Source organism: Pantherophis guttatus, chromosome 4 (assembly GCF_059756535.1).
Source record: "Pantherophis guttatus breed Tessera chromosome 4, ASM5975653v1, whole genome shotgun sequence".
NCBI lineage: Eukaryota > Metazoa > Chordata > Lepidosauria > Squamata > Colubridae > Pantherophis > Pantherophis guttatus.
The window spans coordinates 42808466-42824371 of NC_142066.1; the positions used below are offsets into that span (position 1 = coordinate 42808466).

Sequence of the window (15906 nt, forward strand, 5' to 3'; positions counted from 1 at the left end):
CCTGATAGCTAAATAGCAAAGTCTAGATGGTTAAAACCTTGCTGAATTATAGTAAATCATAGATATGATCCAAATGACATAGTGAAATCAGATAAATTTAAAGAAAATAATTCTCAACTGCAGTATTTCAGCAGTAAAGAATCCTTGGTGCTCTCTGAGCTTGGTTGTTTTCTTGCAGACATTTCATTACCCAAACTAGGTAACATCATCTGTGCCAGGGGTGAAATGCTCTCAGTTCAGACCGGATGGCCCAATCCGGTAGCGATGGCGGCGGGTAGTTCAGAGAACCGGTAGCAAAAATCCCTGCCCCCCCCACCCCTCCAATGCCCATCTGAGCTGCGTGATCATCAGAGGCTTTTTTTTTTTACTTTTAAAAGCATTTTTTCTACAACCTCTTCGGTCGAAAAAATGCTTTTAAAAGTTAAAAAAAAAAGCCTCTGATAATCGTGCGGCTCAGCTGGGATCGTCAGAGGCTTTTAAAAGCATTTTTTCTGCAACCGCTTCAGCCGAAAAGGTTGCAGAAAAAAATGCTTTTAAAGGGGGAGGGAAGTTGGCTATGCCTACCCAGTCACATTACCCCCCCACACCAAGCCACGCCCACAGAACCGGTAGTAACAAATTTTACATTTCACCACTGATCTGTGTGTTTGGGTAATGAAATATCTGCAAGAAAACAACCAAGCTCAGAGAGTACCAAAGACACTTTATTTCAACTCTGAACTATAAATATTCTCATCTATTGGTATTTCAGCAGTATTCAATGGTATTTCAGAGAATTAAAATAAATTTATGAGAAGAATAGATTATGTTGATTTAGTATTTTTCTCTGTGCCTTGAGTTAGAATTGCTGATTGCTAAATTAATAAAACCTTAATGCTGATTATAATGAAGAGCCATGATTTGGGTTGGAAATGGTTCCCTCCCCCCTTAAATGAAATAGTTTTTAACGAAGTTCAAACTCATCAGGTGCCTGCACATCTTCAAAATAGTTGGGAGAGTTACTACATGGAAATTTTAATGGTGACAGGACTTCTTGCTTATATCATGAACTATATCATTGGAAAGAATAAGAACAATCGTCTGGCCCAGGCCTGGTTCAGTAGTCATCGAGAGCTGCTTGAAAGTAACTTTGCACTAGTTGGTGAGTTGGTTTATGATTTATCCTTACCTTCTTCTCCCTTTTTCCTCTGAAAACAAAATTACAGACAAAATCCAGGGATTCTTAGAGTTAGTGCAGGTTCAAGATAGTATATGTGATAATGTAGTTTTTTCAGGAAAAGGGCTCAGAAAACAAGGAACATTAATTGGTGTGTAGAATTAATCAGGTTTTAAATCTCCTTCAGAGCCTTTCTGTTGCTTGACTTGAAGTATCAAATGTATGGAATCACCATGATTTAGCATGAAAGAACTAGTTTGGGAGAATAGTGAGGGGAGGAACTGAGGCATCGAACACTGAATAGTGGATGATAAATAGCAAAATTGAAATGGTATTGCTTAAAATTTATGGACTGAAGGTTATAGAAAGAATAAGAGACAGAGAGAGAGAATCGGTTAATATACAGGAGAGCGGCAGTCAAAATCATTAAATCACAAAGGAGTGAAAAAACACAATGTGCAGTATTTTATGGGAGCTATTACAGCATTGTATAAAATTGTGAATTGGGATCAATCAAAAGCAATTAATTGAGAGAGAAGTGGTGATAAAAGAAATTCTTACCTAGGTGATAAAAGTGATTTAAAGCTTTCAAGGTTCTTGCTGGAACTTAGAAGAGGCTGAAAAACAACAACAAAGCAACAATACTTGCATAATATGTGGCAGTAACTTACTCTTGCTAGGAATATCATCAATAGCAGCTCAGTATAAATAATAAATGCCCATTAATTGGTATATCCTTTCTTTCAAGGTGATGATGGCACAAACAAAGAAGCCATAAGTACAGGCAAACTGAACCAAGAGAATGAACATATCTATAATTTGTGGTGTTCTGGTAGAGTGTGTTGTGAAGGCATGCTTATCCAACTCAAGGTATAAGAAATTCCAACTCTAGCAGTGGATTATCTTGCAGTAAACCAACAAAGTTCCTGGAATGCCAATTGTTTGGAAATAGCAACAATATTACTTTTCTTTGTATTAAAAAAGAAAAACTGATGAGAAGAAAAATTGTGCATTAAAAAAGAAAAACAATGCAAGCATTCAACAATGAATGCTTGCATTGCAAGAATGTTAAAATGTTAGAAAGTTTTGAAACCTTGGAGTCAGAAGAAGTTATTATTCCGACATTGAGAAAAAAATCATAGATTACAGACAAGGCTCTCAGAAGTCAAGATTTTGAAAACGAAGGTTTTATCTTCCAGGATCTGTGTTGAGAATCTCAGACTGTAGGCACATAAAATGAGCTGGCAGATATAGCATTAGTCTTGAAGGTTCAACAGCATATAAATTTAATAATTAAATACCCTGCAAAAAAACTTCAATAATCAAGGCTGAACTATATGTTAGAAAAAGAGAAAGCTAGTTCAATTGGCAAGAACTGATATTATATAAGTAGTCATAGTTAACAACAATATTCTGAATTTGCAGTATTGGAACTGTGTTTAGAATACTCCTACATTTGCTGTACCACTAAAGCCCATTTTGTTGATGGTAATCTTAAATGGGATTAATGCTGGGCAGAATTGCTAGGTGCAGGTTGTTGTAAAGAAAACAGAAGAACTGACTGCTTAGTGCATGTTTTCTATTCTACCCGCTTTCTCCATCTGCTTTCTCATGAAGAATATGGAAGTGAGTAAATAAAATTTATATCCCCTAAAATGGATCATTCCTTCATCCAGTGACTTAGTATAAGACATTTCCCATTTTCCCATGGGAAAAGGCAGCATGATGCCAGAGTCCTAAGACAAAATCTTGTACTCTAATTTTGTTTACTTAAAGCTTCTCCTAGGTATGGATATTATGGATAGACCCAGTATATAGTCTGGAAGTACATCTGAGCATATCTTGTCTTGCCTGATGTCTGGACTGGAGAAGTTGATTTTCACTATCTGGGTCCTTAATGTGTCAGCTGCCTTGGGAGAAAAGCAGCATAAAAATATATTAAAATAAACTCCAGAATGAATCTTTTATACAGATTGATATATTTACGGTAGGAAAGCTTGTAATGTTCATTGGACTAGGGGTCTCAGTGGAGAGATGAGAAGTTCTCACACTTTTCACTTTTCAGTTTCTTAAGAGACAAGACTTGCTGAATGTTCTTGCACGCATGATGAGGCCAGCCTGTGACCAAGTGGTATGTGTTAATTTTATAATCAAAAATAGCTTGAGTGAATTATATTCATAACACTTGTTTGTTAGCTTATTAAAATTATAGGTCTGTATGTGATGCTTCTACTCTCACAGTGAGAGTCACTGCTTTCTGTTTTTTTCCTAATAAAATTTCCAAATTGTAGCCCATATGGCTGCAAAAATAAGAAAAATAAAAAAAAATCCCAGAAGCAGCATGTGTCTTAGTAGAAATTCAGAATCAAAGCATGTGGGTTTTATCATTGTATCAGTTGGCACCAAAATAAGTATATTATATGTACATTTATAATCAGATTGGAGACTTTTTTTTTTCTGGGAAATGACCAATATTATTCTGATGGTATGCTGCAAATAAAAGTAGGCAGCAGTACAGTACATGTAATAATACTACATATAGTCCTTGTTTAACATCCACTTTTTCAGGGATTGAAGTTATGACATCACTGAACAAAAGATACCTATGACAGATCCTATTTGCAGCCATTACAATATCCCTAAAGTCATGTGATCATTTAGGCACATGCCGACTGGCTTGAAATTATGACATCACGGCATCTTCCAGTCATGTGACTGCCATTTGCAACCTTCTCTGCTAGTTTCAAACAAACAGATTCAATGGGGAAACTCGCAGGTGTTCCCAACCACTTGATCATGGGATACTGAACATACAGAATGTGCCTAATGACAGCATTCGGGATTGATTGTTGTCATAAATTGATGCAGTCAAATGACACCAGCCTTACTACTGTGATGTTTAGCACTGGAAGTCCTGTCCCAATTTCTGTTGGTAAATGATCACTACCTGTATTCTATAATATTATATAAAAAATACATGAGATGAGAAACTGTCTGCCTTTTTCGCCATTTTAAGAAGTTCTGCAGTTATTATTCTTTTACTGAGAAAATACTATAAGTGTTGTGGCTCCGTTACCGGAGCCTGTGACATCGTCAGTGTTAGTGTTAGTGTATTTTAGAGATTCTCAGAATAATCTTGGGGCTCTCCTTAAGCATGACCTGATCATGGACATTTGCTGTTCAGGTCGTTGCCATATGATCAAACTATTATTGTACTAGTGAACCTTCCTATGCAAAATAACCTATGTGTGCCTATTATTACATGTGTTACCCAGCAAATAAAAGTTACTATGAATGATGATGATATGGATACCTACGTTTTTGCTGTTGGGACAAGAAAAGCCTTGGTACGGCTTCAGAAAGAAATGCAGGACCTGGTATGTATTGGAGCTGTGGGAAGGACTTTAAAAAATTTGGGAGTTAAAGAAGGAAGATGAGGGAATTTTAAAACACATATAAAGCCTTACAAATGGTCCAGGACTCTCTTAACTACATGTTGTGTTAATGCATAGTCTTCTCATAATTAATTGGATACAGTGTCTGAATTCATTCAGTGTGTTTCAACATGGGGCCATTTCAAATGTACAGGGTAGTCCTTGGGTTACGACGACAATTGCAACCGGAATTGTCATCACTAAGTGACACTTTCATAAAGTGCAATGACATGTAACTGCAGCTTAGCAACAGCAATTCTGGCAGTCCGAACAACTATCATTGAGTGAGGACTGCACAGGTTGTTAAGCAAGGGCTTTATATGACTGTGACTTCTGACTTTCTGCCAGTTTCTATGTTGACTTTGCTTGTTGAAAATCAAAAGAGAACTTTGGAAATTGTGATCATGTGACTGCACCTTACTGCAGTGTTACAATCGGAAGTCAGGTGCTTGGATCACATATTATGGGGAAGGTGTTATGGCCAAAACTCTTTTTACACAAACACACATACAATGCATTTTTTCTGAACAGAGTATTGGCCGAGTCACATATTTATACAATTTTTAATCATCTCCAACACAATTTATATATTTCATTTTTTGCCAAAATAATCTTTCTCTCTAATTTTTGTTAACTAATGTTACCCTTCGCCCTAATCTCTAATCTTAATCAAATTCATTTTTTCCCTTTATTGAAAAGTTTTAAAAAGTTTTACAAACATTTCCCCTTCCCTCTCCCTCCTCCCCTTCCAACCCTCCCCCCCCCCTTCCCACAGCAGAATACAGGGTATAACATTTGACAATCATAAGCTAACATAAGCTAATTATCTATAGCCTCCTATCCCCCTCTTGAACTTTTAACTCCCTTTTTACTAAACTAAATTTAAGTACTTTATAAAATCTCTTTGAACATTCATAAGCTATTTGAAATTTTTTAGTCCGATATTTGCCTTGAATCAATCCATCTTCTCCATTCTAACATATATTTCTCATTTGAATGGTCCTTTAGATATGCTGAAATTTTCGCCATTTCTGCTAAATTTACTACTTTTAATGTCCATTCTTGAATAGTAGGTAAATCTTCCTTCTTCCAGTATTGCGCCACCAAGAGTCTTGCTGCAGTTATTAGGTTCAAAATCAAATTAGTCTCTATAGCCGTACAATCTGTAATTATACCTAACAAAAACAATTGTGGAGTAAACTTTATCCTTTTTTTTAGAATATTTTGAATAATCCACCATATTTTTATCCAAAATGCTTTAACTTTTTTACAAGTCCACTAAACATGAAAATAGGTAGCATCAACACAATCACATCTCCAACATTTGGGTTGTAGGTTTGGGTACATACAAGCTAACTTTTTGGGATCCAAATGCCATCTATAAAACATTTTATAAAAATTTTCTCTCAAATTTTGAGCTTGTGTAAAATTTACATTTCTTACCCAGATCCTTTCCCATGTTTCCATCATTATTGGTTCCTCAAAATTTTGTGCCCATTTTATCATACAATCTTTAACTAACTCTGTCTCTGAGTCTATTTCTATCAATATATTATACAACCTTTTTATGTGCATTTGATTCTGGTCCCTAATTTGTTTTATCAAATTTTCTTCACTTTGTATAATACCAATTTTCTGATCTTTTTTCCATCTATTCTGCAGCTGTACGTACTGAAACCAGGTTTGAATTGCCCTTTCCTCTCTTAATACATTCAAAGACTTTAACTGTAGTACATTTCTTTCTGTAATCAGAAGTTCTTTATAAGTAATTACATCCTGTCTTTGTTCTATACTTATATTTTCTATCCCATGTCTGGGTAATACCCACATGGGTATCCTGCCATTCAATTTATATTGGTATTTTTTCCAAACACGCAGGAGAGCATTCCTTAATATGTGACTTTTGAAAGTCCTATCCACCTTCTTCTCATAAACTAAGTAGCATGCCAACCATATAGCAAATCATACCCTTCAATATTCGATATTCTTTCATCTGTTAAATTAATCCAGTCACTAATTGCTGACAAAGCAGCTGCTTCATAGTACAATTTTAGATTGGGCAATTTCAAACCTCCTCTTTCACGTATATCCTGCATTATTTTTAATTTAACTCTCGGTCTCTTCCCTACCCAAACAAAGTTATTAATACCTTTCTGCCATTCCTCCAAATTTGCATCCTTTTTAAGTATTGGTATCATTTGAAAGAGAAATAGAAACTTGGGCATTTTAACTACTGCTATTTTAACTACTGCTATTCTTCCCAACAAAGACAGTTGTAATTTTTTCCATTTATCCATCTCTATCTGTATTTTATGCCATAACAATTCATAATTATACTTGTATAATTTCCCATTTGATGTTGCAATAAAGATTCCTAAGTACTTAACCTTTTTCACTATCTCGCATCCTGTTACTGTTTCCAATGCCTGATCTTAATACCCTGTATGTTATCCGAATTCTGTATTTTATTCAGCAATACTTCCAAAGTTAAAATAAACAATAATGGAGACAAGGGACATCCCTGTCTTGTTCCTTTCTCAATTTTAAAAGTTGAGACTACCATTAACTATTATTTGTGCTGTTTGTTTCTGATATATTGCCTTAATAGATTGTATGAAATGCTCTCCCAACTGCATCTTTTGTGCTACTTTCACTAAAAACTGCCAATTCAATCGATCAAACGCTTTCTCTGCATCCAAAAATATAAGCACTGCAGGTACTTGGTTGTTCTTTCCCAAATACTCCAGTATATTAACAATTTGTCTTACATTACTTTTCATTTGTCTCCCTTGTATAAATCCAGTTTGATCTTTATGAATCACTTGTTGCATAACTGACATTAGTCTATTTGTCAAAATTTTTGCAAAGATCTTATAATCTGTATTAAGCAATGATATGGGTCTGTAATTTTTGGGTTGACTATGATCTTGATCTTCTTTCGGAATCAGGGAAATAAAAGCTGTTCTCCAGAATGGTGGCACCTCTCCTCCCTGTTGTATTTTAGCAAATAACTCCTTAAGAGGTTCTACTATTTCTAATTGAAAATTGTTATAATACACTGCTGTCAAACCATCTGTGCCAGGAGCTTTTCCACTTTTTAATTGTTTAATTGCCAGAAGAATTTCCTCAGTAGTTATTAATACATTCAGTCTTTCCCTTTGTTCATCAGTAATTGCAAGAATGTTCTCCTTCTGCAAATATATCTCTATATCATTACCTTGTATATTATCACCAGCATATAACCTCGTAGAAAAATCTAAAAATGCTTTTTTAATCATATTCTGTTGATATACCTTTTTACCTTTATACTCTTATTTTTTCTATTGTACGAGATTTTTGTTTTTTCCTTAACATATATGCTAACCATCTGCCTGGTTTATTTGCATTGCAAAAAGTATTATGTTTAGCATATTGCAAGTTCGTTGCAACTTGATCTGACATCAACATATTAAACTGTCCTCACAATATTGTAATGGCTTCTTTTATATTCTTGTCATCTGGTTTATCCACTAATGCCTGTTCCTTCTTTTATATTTCCTCTTCCAATTCCCTCCTTTTTTCCCTTGTCTACGTCTGTAGGAATTATTCAAATTTATTAAGACTCCTCTCATATATGCTTTACTTGCATCCCACACCATTTCCACAGATGTACCCTTATGCATATTTAAAACAAAAAATTCTTTCATTAACTTTTTACATTCTATCACATTTGCCTCATATCGAAATAAATTTTCATTCAACCTCCAAGATCTCCTAGACCCCTCCCCAAACTCTAATTCCATCCACACCGGATAATGGTCTGTTAAAGTTCTTGGAGATATCTTCGTCTTCTTTACCCTGGAAAGAAAATCATTTGTAGTTAGCATAAAATTAATTCTAGAAAAAGATTGGTGCCTATCAGAAAAAAAGTAAAATCCTGTTCTTCAAAATTTCGTTCACGCCATATATCTCTCAACTCCATATCATCCATCATGTCAAAAAAAGATTTAGGCAATTTAGCCCATGTTTGAATATTTGGCAAAAGAGTCTTTTTGTCCTTTTTAGTGTCCAATACACTATTCCAATCGCCCATCATTATACATGATTTATAATCCATTTGTATTAATTTTTTATGCAGAAGTTTATAAAATTTCTCTTGTTGTTGATTAGGTGCATATACTCCCACTAAAAGTATTTTCTTCCCTTCTATTACTAATTCAATCATTATATATCTTCCTTGTGGATCTGCTTCAATTAATTTAGCCATTAAATCTGTTCTTAGGTACATAACTATACCATTTTTCTTCTCAGGAGCTATGCAACAAAATGTTTGCCCAGTCTAGCATTTATTAGATATTTCTGATCACTTGTTCTAATGTATGTTTCTTGCAAACAAATTACCTCATTTTTAAACTGTTTCAAATAGTGAAATATTTTCTTCCTCTTTTGTGGTGAATTTAAGCCATTAACATTCCAGGTCAAGAATTTATTTGCCATCCTTGGCCCCTGAAAGCTTATGGAGCACCGACTGGAAGTCCTCCTGGAATTTCCTCTTCAGTCTAGTTCCTCCCACAGCTTCCATATTTGTAATTGCAATTTCTTGGGTTATTATCTGACTTTGTTGCTTCTTTAATTCTTGTTCTTTACGTCTGGTTGCTGCTCGAGTTTGTCTTTGATCCTTGGGGTCTTCCATTTTTTCAAATAAATCCAAAAGTTGAATATCCTCTGAAAGTTGCAATAATTCTTGTTGAGTAGTCAAAACACCTCCTTGAGCTTGTGCCTGCATAATTTCCTTTTCCCCCTTTCTGGCCTCTCCTGCTTCTTTCCTTCTTCTGGCTTCTGGAGATGGTGGGCTTCCAGCTTTTAGTATGGTAGTGTAAAAATCTCTTGCATTCCCAACTGAGTTGAGACGATGTCTCTCACCCAAATAATTCACCACTAATCCGGCTGGAGCTTCCCATCTGTACTGCAACTGACGCCTTCTAAGTTCATCAACTAAAAATGCATAGTCCTTTCGAGATCTCAACATTTTGGGGGGAATTTCCATCATTACTGAAACCTTCTGTCCTGCCACTTGAAGTTTCTTCTTATAAGAAACTTGTAAAACTCAATTTCTTGTTCTCCTTGTAACAAAGTAGATCACAATATCTCTTGGTAGTTGTCTCTGTCTGGCAATCCATGAATTAACGTGATAAATTTTGTCTATTTGCCAGTCACACTCTGCTTTAGATTCTCCGGTAAACTGAGTGAGGGCTTCTGCAAAAATCTCTCTGAGATTTTCCTGGTTATTTTCTTTCAAGCCTCTGACCCTCACTGCCCATTCCATCGCTCTGTATTGTGCCATTATGAGTTCTGTTTCCGCCTTTTCCATCTTATTTTGAGTCTCTCCCAATTTAGCTTCCACATTCAAATTAAACTGGTCAATTTCATCCACCCTTTCTTCCAATGATGTAACATGACCCACCAGTCCCTTAAATGCTTCAACAATACCTTCTCTTATTGCATCATTTTGGGTTTGAATTGTTTCTTTAATTTCAAGCAGTTCCTCAGACACTTCTTTAATTTTTTCCTCAAAACGGAGTGTGATTTTTTTCTTCCAAATCAGTGGACAGTTTCTTTAAAGCTCCCTTAAGAACTTCTAGTGTCAGTGTTTGTGTATTTGGTGGGGCTAACAAAGACTGCATTTTTGATGTTTGAGCTGGAGAAGTCCCCGCACTTTTAGTCACAACAGTTTTTATTTGCTTCACAGCCATCTCTAAACTGCACTTTCCCACCAGCCACTCAGCAGAACCAACAGGTCTTCTTAATCTCAGTCCTTAATAATTATTATAGCTTGTTGATAAGTCAATATTGTATTCTTTAATTTCCAATCCTCAAAATTCCCCAACAAAGTCTTTTAAAAGGTACTGACAGCGTTAACGAGTGTCAATGAGCGTTAACAAGCACTTCCTCTTTTAACTTTCGTTTTCACGCCCTTAAGCAACTCAGCGCCATCTTTTTTAAGCTTTCTCCCGTCTCAAGCTCCAAAGGAAGTGGTAATTTATTAGAGTTAAAGTTTAGTACTTGCAATTGTGATTTCTCCTGTCTTTGCTCTGCCTGCTTTAAAGTCCAATCGATGTAAAATCATTCAGTTCGCAGGAGTGGTTGCGGCGCCTTGTTCTGTTTAAAACAGAAATGTCCCGGATCCGGAGCTTCTTCAGGTGCTTGGGCAGCTCTCACCCTCCGCACCCCAGGATTAATCCTGGAGGTCTTGGGGAGCTCTACCCACACCTGCCTGCTCGCCTTCCCCTCTTCTCCCGAGGGGAAAGTTCCGAGCCATTAGAACAGCTGATTTTCACTGCTCTAGCGGCTTTACGAGATCGCGGGGGTTAGCGCTCCCGAAGGAGCTGCTGCCGACTCCTGCAGTGCCACTGGAATCAATTTTCCCCTTTTCTTTCTCCAAGTTAAAATCCTTAAATTTAAAATCTCACAACATAATGTAATTCCCATATTTCCCTAAAATTCCCTTATTCTAATCACAAATATTTTTCTTTGTCAACTTTTTCCAAATACCACAATCCAATATCTTACTAAAAATCACTTAAGTATATAACATTACAATCATTCATTGCTTTTTCATTGCTTTTTCAAATATATAAGTGATCTCTTCTTATTAAACAATAAACCAAGTTATTTTGCACAGTACATCTTAAATCTTAAATCCAATTTTCATTTACTTTTTCAGTATATATATTTGTACCACTTCAACAATATCTTAATCACTTATAATTGAACAGTAAATCTAATTAATTCATAATACAATATAATTACCAATTTTTAGTTAAATTACAAAATTAGAATTAAAAGTGTTCCAATTATTACAGTTTCCATAGTTATAATTAAAAATATTCCAAATATTACACTCTCATATATTAAAACTTTTTGTGTTTCTAAATCTTATTTCAATTCATTTGTAAATCAAGGTAATTATCCATTGCATTATACTTAATTTAAACAAGATTAATTTTCAACTTAATTTCCAATATTTTAATTAATTTCATTATTACAATTAAGTACATTCCAAGTATTACAATCTCAATTGCTGCATTTTTTAAAAAATTCACTATATCTAGAAATCTTACTTCAATTCATTTTTGATTCTAAATGTATTTCTTTCTCCCTTTCTCCCATTTTCTTTTTTTCTTTTCTTCTTTTCCCCCCATTTTTTTTCCATTTTAAAATCCTGAACTCTTCTGTTTTTCCCTGTATTTTCCATTATTCTCCATCCCTTTTTCCTCCTACTGTTAATCCCAGTGTAATCATTTAAGGTTTTTTTTTGTTTTTCCTATTTCCCCCTTTTTTCTCTCCTTGTCTCTTTCCACTCTCTCTATTTTTTTCATTGTTAATCCAAATGTAATCTTTAAAGTTGACCTCTATTGCTAAACTTATCTCTTTTCTCCCACTTCTCCTCTTCTTTTCATTATTACTACCCACATGATCATTTAATTTTGCATAATCGATATCTTTTTCTTTATCTTTATCTTCAGTCTCACTTTCTTGCTTCTCATTCATGGTTTCTTTATCCACTTGAGTATGTTCTAACGTGATTTCTGATTCATAAGTTCTCCATGCAGCATTATAGCCATTTCATTTAATTCTGTTTTCAGTGATATACGTATCATTTTAATCATTTCAATAAGTTCCTGTGCCATTTTATTATTTCTGGGTTGTTGTTATTCTAATTTTAAGTTTCGTTGTAATCTACCTTCTTTGATTATCAAGGTCGAGCAGCTTGCAGATAAACAAACCCTCCTTGAAAGTTCCCACTGCTCTTATCACTACAAAAGTCTTTCTCTTGTCTTCAGAATAAAAGTTCAATATTATAATGTTCTTTTTCCGCCTCTAGATGTCTCTCTCCAATCCACAATTCCAATCAACAGCCTAAAAAATATCCATTTTGTTTAAAATCCATGTTATCAATCTTTGCCAATTTTTCTCTCCTTTTTTATTTTGTATTTCCCCAAGTCAATTTAAAATCCAAATCCAAGTTTCAAAATCCATTTTTTTCTTTTTCTTTTTTTAAAAAAATCTTCTATTACAGGGTTTTAATTTTGAATTCTCTTTGCTCTTTCTTCAACGATCAACAAGGATCTTTTTAAATTCTTTCCAATCCACTTCACATCTATTTATGGGTTTTTGTTTCTTCTAATGTTTTAATTATGTCCACATATTTTAGTCCAAAAATCAATTTTCTTTTTGGGCTTTGCCACATTAAACTTCCGCTTTACTCTTCTTCTTTTATTTCCCCCACGCCCATTAGCCACTGTTATTTCGCTGGGGACAGATTTAAGAATCTTTCTTTTTTGCCTATGAGCAAAAGTACTCCATTCAAATCACCGCTCCTGCTCAAAACTTGTTCTGGTTGCCCCAGCTTAATGATGGCCGCAATGGCCACTGTCCCTGCTACCTAGTCAAAGAGTTTCCTCTGACCTCCGAGGAATTTGCCTGTTCCTCTTGGTCATCCGAGGTGCCTCTCCTCCTTCACCGTCCCTACAGGACAGATCTGGTCCGAAGACCCCTTGACAGCAGCTTGTCAGCCCGGGATTTCGCAAGGCTCATTAGAGCCCGCTATTTCCCGACTGTCTCTCCACGACGCTTCTGGTTGAGTCCCATGATGGCCAAAACTCTTGAGGAGCAGTCATAATTCCCCCTCATTCAGTGCTGTTGTAATTTTAAATAGTCACTGAACAAATGGATGTAACCAAGGACTACCTGTACTTATATACCAAAGTTTGTTGGTACAGTAGCTCTATTGACAGATTTCTCTGACTCAATGTGTCTTTTCTTTCTCTCATGCTCTTGTATGCCATCATTCTCTAGTTTGTGACAAGGCTGATTTGCAATGTCAATCTAGTTAACTAGCTTTATAGCTAAATTGGGCAGGGAACCATTATGTAGTTTGCGATAACATTTAAAAAAATTGTTACAACTTTTGGGGACAGATCCTATGATGGAAGGGCTTTTTATGTTTTATATATATATCTAATTTATATGTATCTTTTTTATTTTAGCAAACAGGAATTTAAAATCTCTATTGTAATCCTTTTTTAAACATGAAAAATTAAGTTGGAATGTGAGATATGTTATTCCAGATTTAGAATAATTCACAATCCCTAAAGGCAGCATAATTCTTCTTGTGCAATCAGACGCTATTATTCTTTCAGTTGAGCAGGGTCTTGTTCTAGCTGTTAAATTCCTAAATCACTTTCAGAGTTTGGATTAGGTTGATCGGATATTTAACTGTGCAAGGAATAACAAATATACATTATAACATGGCAATTCCTTTTTGGCAGAGTGAGTTCTGCAGTGATAAACCCAAAACTGGGGCAAAGTATGGGCTCCCAGAAGCACTGGCTATCTTATCAGAAATGGGTGAGGTCACAGAAGGAATGATGGATACGAAGGTAATGTAAAATAAATAGTTAAAATATTCAAGTTGCAATAATGCTCAATTCTCATGAGAACATCAAGAGTATAAGTTTGCATATTGGAACATCCTTATTTGTTTTAAAATGAAGTATTTTCTGTCTTGAACGGTTCTGAAAAACTGAGCATTCAGTTTTGGAAATAAGCGTATGGCTGGCAGAATAATTGGTAAATGAGTGTTGTATGTGTTGTCATGTGGTTAAGAAGCAAAGGTTACCTAAAATTGCCGTTCTATGAAGATACTGATTAATTCTGGGCAAATGTACACTTAGTCCATTTGCCTCAATTTAGTTATAAATAATGATTGTACACAGCATTTTCACAGACCCAAAGTCTGACTAGTTCAACTTGATTCCTTTTAGTGGAATCAAATCAAACATTCCTAGATATTTTCTCTAGCATGATATGAATTACATGATACCTTACTTTCTAATTTATAATGTCAATCTGATTGTTAATGCTTTGTTTTTTTTACTGTTGATGAGTCATACCTTGCCATATCTCATCCATAGACGAAAGCCGTGACATTGTTTCGTTACTAGGCTCATGGAATCCATTGCTGGTGAAACCCAACATGTTTAGGTAGTTGAACCAATTCAAGAATAATAGATCTGTCAAAGGAAATGAGAACTAAATAAAATCTCCAATTCCAGAGATGGTTTACTGCTGATACTATCATGAGAGACCAGTGGGGAAATGCTACTGGTTCGCACTGGTTCAGACAAACCAGTAGTGATAAAAGCTACCGGTTCTGGCAAACTGGTAGTAAAAAAAAGCCAGCAGTTCAAATGAACTGGTATTTTCGACAATCAGCTGTGCTGCGCGATTTATATTCGCTAGAAAGCAGGAAATCCTGCTTTCTAGTGAATCTAAATCGTGTGGCCCAGCTATTCCCCCCTCGCTGTTCTACTTACCTTGTTAAGCCTCCTTTTTCTGTGCGAAGCGCGCACTGCGCATGCACATGCGTGCAGCATGCTATTGGAATACACTGTGCATGCACACGCACAGTGCATGTTTGGCGCATACTGCGCATGTGCAGGCAGAGAACTGGTGGCAATCCGCGGAGGATTTCACCACTGTGAGAGACCATGGATGAATTGTTAGAACTTTGCCCTAATTCAGCAGTTGGAAATATTATCAAATTATAGATAGTCCTTGATTTATGAATCTTTCATTTGAAGTTATGATGATGCTGAATGAATGGTGGTTATAAGCAGTCTTTGGAATTCTAGCTATCCTAGCACCCTTGTGGTGAAATGATCACAATCTGGGAACTTGATAGCAGATTTGCATTTGACAACTGGTTGTAGCACCCTGTGATCACCATTTGCAACCTTTCTTACCAGTTTTCCCAGAAAGTCAACGGGTTAAGGTGGCAGGGAAAGTCACAAAATGCTGGGATTAGTCTCTTCCCTCTGCAATCTCCCCCAGTCTCTCTGCAGTTGTATTAGTCATGCGTCCCTTTGCACCTTCTACAAGGCTCCCCGTGCCTCCCTCACACACCCTTCTTGAACGTTACCACACCCTTGCATCCTGATGTACCCACTCACACCTTATCTCACTCAGCAGCAGCCATTTTCCTGCTGCTGATTTGCTTGCAAGCTGCCTGGGACTTGTAACCTTTGTGCTGGTTTCCCAATTGACCTAGCTATATGAAGCTGGCAGGAAGTTTTGTTGCCTAACAACTGGGATTCAGTTAATGACAGGAGTTAGGACTGCAAAGGTTGCCATATTTAAGCTATGTACAGTAGTTGCATTTTATGACTGCATCACTTATGACTGAAACTCAGCTCCCAACTGCCTTCATAAGTTGACAACTACCTGTATTTTGCATACACAGTGAAGGCAAGGAAATAGTTCTAGCCTTTCCAA

General features: G+C 35.9%; 1 protein-coding gene across 2 annotated transcripts in view; it reads left to right on the plus strand.

The window, feature by feature from the left end:
- Positions 1–15906, plus strand: part of CCDC47 (coiled-coil domain containing 47) — a 40661-nt gene that overhangs the window by 9198 nt on the left and 15557 nt on the right. For both annotated transcript variants that reach the window (XM_034415405.3, XM_034415403.3), the window contains 5 exons: positions 967–1141; positions 1905–2026; positions 3222–3287; positions 4432–4533; positions 13902–14012. In XM_034415405.3, the coding sequence (XP_034271296.1) occupies positions 967–1141; positions 1905–2026; positions 3222–3287; positions 4432–4533; positions 13902–14012 (576 nt within the window). The remainder of the gene's footprint in view (positions 1–966; positions 1142–1904; positions 2027–3221; positions 3288–4431; positions 4534–13901; positions 14013–15906) is intronic.